The sequence below is a fragment of the Temnothorax curvispinosus genome, unplaced genomic scaffold (genome assembly GCF_003070985.1).
Source record: "Temnothorax curvispinosus isolate PA1 unplaced genomic scaffold, ASM307098v1 QBEX01015121.1, whole genome shotgun sequence".
In the NCBI taxonomy this organism is placed as follows: Eukaryota; Metazoa; Arthropoda; class Insecta; order Hymenoptera; family Formicidae; genus Temnothorax; species Temnothorax curvispinosus.
Genome location: NW_020224901.1, coordinates 1 through 2,040, shown reverse-complemented (window position 1 = coordinate 2,040; position 2,040 = coordinate 1). Strand labels below are relative to the sequence as shown.

At 31.4% G+C, this 2,040-nt stretch overlaps 1 protein-coding gene across 1 annotated transcript; it reads right to left on the bottom strand.

Moving 5' to 3' along the window:
• Positions 1-133: 133 nt before the first annotated feature.
• LOC112465336 lies at positions 134-1,561 on the bottom strand. Its single transcript, XM_025032846.1, has 2 exons — positions 1,492-1,561; positions 134-657 (listed from the first exon to the last, which is right to left on the bottom strand). The coding sequence occupies exons 1-2, from the start codon at positions 1,549-1,551 to the stop codon at positions 397-399; spliced, it is 321 nt and encodes a 106-aa protein (XP_024888614.1). The 5' UTR covers positions 1,552-1,561; the 3' UTR covers positions 134-396.
• Positions 1,562-2,040: the final 479 nt, after the last annotated feature.

Here is a 2,040-nt window from a genome sequence, read left to right as displayed (position 1 = left end):
AAATATGCAGGAAGAAGATTTGGCAAGTGGCCAGCAGGCCAGACAAAGATTAATTAACTTGCATTTTCAATAAACAATATTAATTTTTAATCCATACAGGGAAAAAAAATATATATGCATGTATACATATACATATATACGTATACAATCCCACAAATCCACATTTATTTTTCTATAAATTATACTAAATTATTTACAGCGTTGATATTAGCAATAAGAGTTTTGTCGTTTAATTAATTCGATAAAGGAATTTAATATAGTGTTTGAGTTACTTTGTTGTTAACTTTTTATTATATATATATATATATAATATGTATAGATTATTTCTGTAATATATTACATGGCCTTTTTGTTATATACACATCTATAAACATGTATTTGTATATTTATCATTTATTATTCCGGAAACGCGCGTTTCACAATAATTTCCAAACAATCCGCGATTCGCTTTAAATTTCCATTAATGTCATTCAGGACACTCAAAGATTTATTGTTCATTTCACTAATACTGTCCACTAACTCGGAAGATAAACGCGCTCGCTGGCTGGACGACTCCGAGTGGTTCGGCAGTGAGGCAGATCGGGGCCTCTTATTTCGGCTGGTACCCGGACTTTCTGTATCCTCTGCGGAGAGAACCTCAATAACTTCGTCAGTCTCCTGAAACCAAATGAAAAGAGTAATTAATGCAGGCATTAAATCTTTAAACAATAATTGTTTATGTTGTTTAGTACACTTGTAGTATGTGGTGTTTATATCACAACATTTATAATTGACATCACCCAACTTCTGAAAAATTTAATTCATTAAACATGTATAATACATTATTCAGTTTCGCAATATACCTTCATTCATGGCAATTACTAGGCTGTTAAATCTTTCAACAATAATTGTTCATGTTCAAAACGTTGATATGTATTGTCGACATTACAAATTTTAGTTAGGGCCGCTCGACTTCTGAAAAATTGAAGTCGTGAGAAACGTAAAAGTACATTGTTTAGTTTTACAATATACTTTACTTTATGAAAAATGGTGCACTACGAAATCTTTAGTAATTAACTGACAATGAATAATACTTATAAATACACATACATCATTAATCGAGGTTGTGCCGAATCAAGTAAAAATTTGCAACGTCGACAATACATATCAAGGTTTGTAGAACATGAACAATTACTGTTTGAAGATTTAACGGATAAGATTTGTCAGTAATGAATGTATACTGCAAAAAGGAACAAAAAGAAAAAAAGAAAAAAGGAACAAGAAGTCGAGCGGTTTCAACTATAAAAGTTGTGATGTCGACAACACATACCACAAATTTACTAAAAAACATCTATTGTTTACTTGAATTAAAATAAATAAGTATTGAAATTATAGAAGGAAAAGTAGAGAGAAAGGAAGACAGACAGACGTACGTACAGAGAAAGAAAGTGAATGTTTATCAAATTATAGTAGGTGAAAAAGTAAAAAATAAGTATTTTTTTACGAACATACTTCAAATTCCAAGCCGTATTCCTGTAGCCCTTCGTCCCCATCTGCTGCAGTCATGCCCATTATATTTAGGAGACGCATCTCCTGATCTGTGAGGTTTTCCATCACCGGAGCCCCACCTCCAGCTGTGAAGTCTTTCTTTAATTCAGCATACTGCTTTTTTACCCGGCATTTCCAGTCTGCGACAACCTGTAAAATCCATATATTCAATGAATGCTCGCTGCGGTTACTATGCAGCTAACAAAATTGTCAATTTATATATCTTTTTAGATTATGTACTAAATAAAGCTATTGTTTATATAAAATCGTGCATACTTCATTTATATATATATATATATATATATACACATACATATATTATCTTTGAATATTATTATTGTATAGAATTATGAATATTATTGAGCCTCAAATGTTAAAAAATCTATGAATAATTATAATTTATTATAATTGTTTACACATCTGTTTCCATTGTTTTACTGTCCTCGTCTCAGTCTGCAGGGCATTCAAAACGTCCACCAACTCTTGCCACTGTCGGTGCAAATTTTCTTTGCC

What these genes read in the sequence shown, in the direction of transcription:
- LOC112465336 (XM_025032846.1), bottom strand. Translation starts at nt 1,551, where the DNA reads ATGGGCATGACTGCAGCAGATGGGGACGAAGGGCTACAGGAATACGGC. An exon ending in AATACGGCTTGGAATTTGAA is followed by an intron (nt 658 to 1,491) that starts GTATGTTCGTAA and finishes ATTTGGTTTCAG; the next exon opens with GAGACTGACGAAGTTATTGA.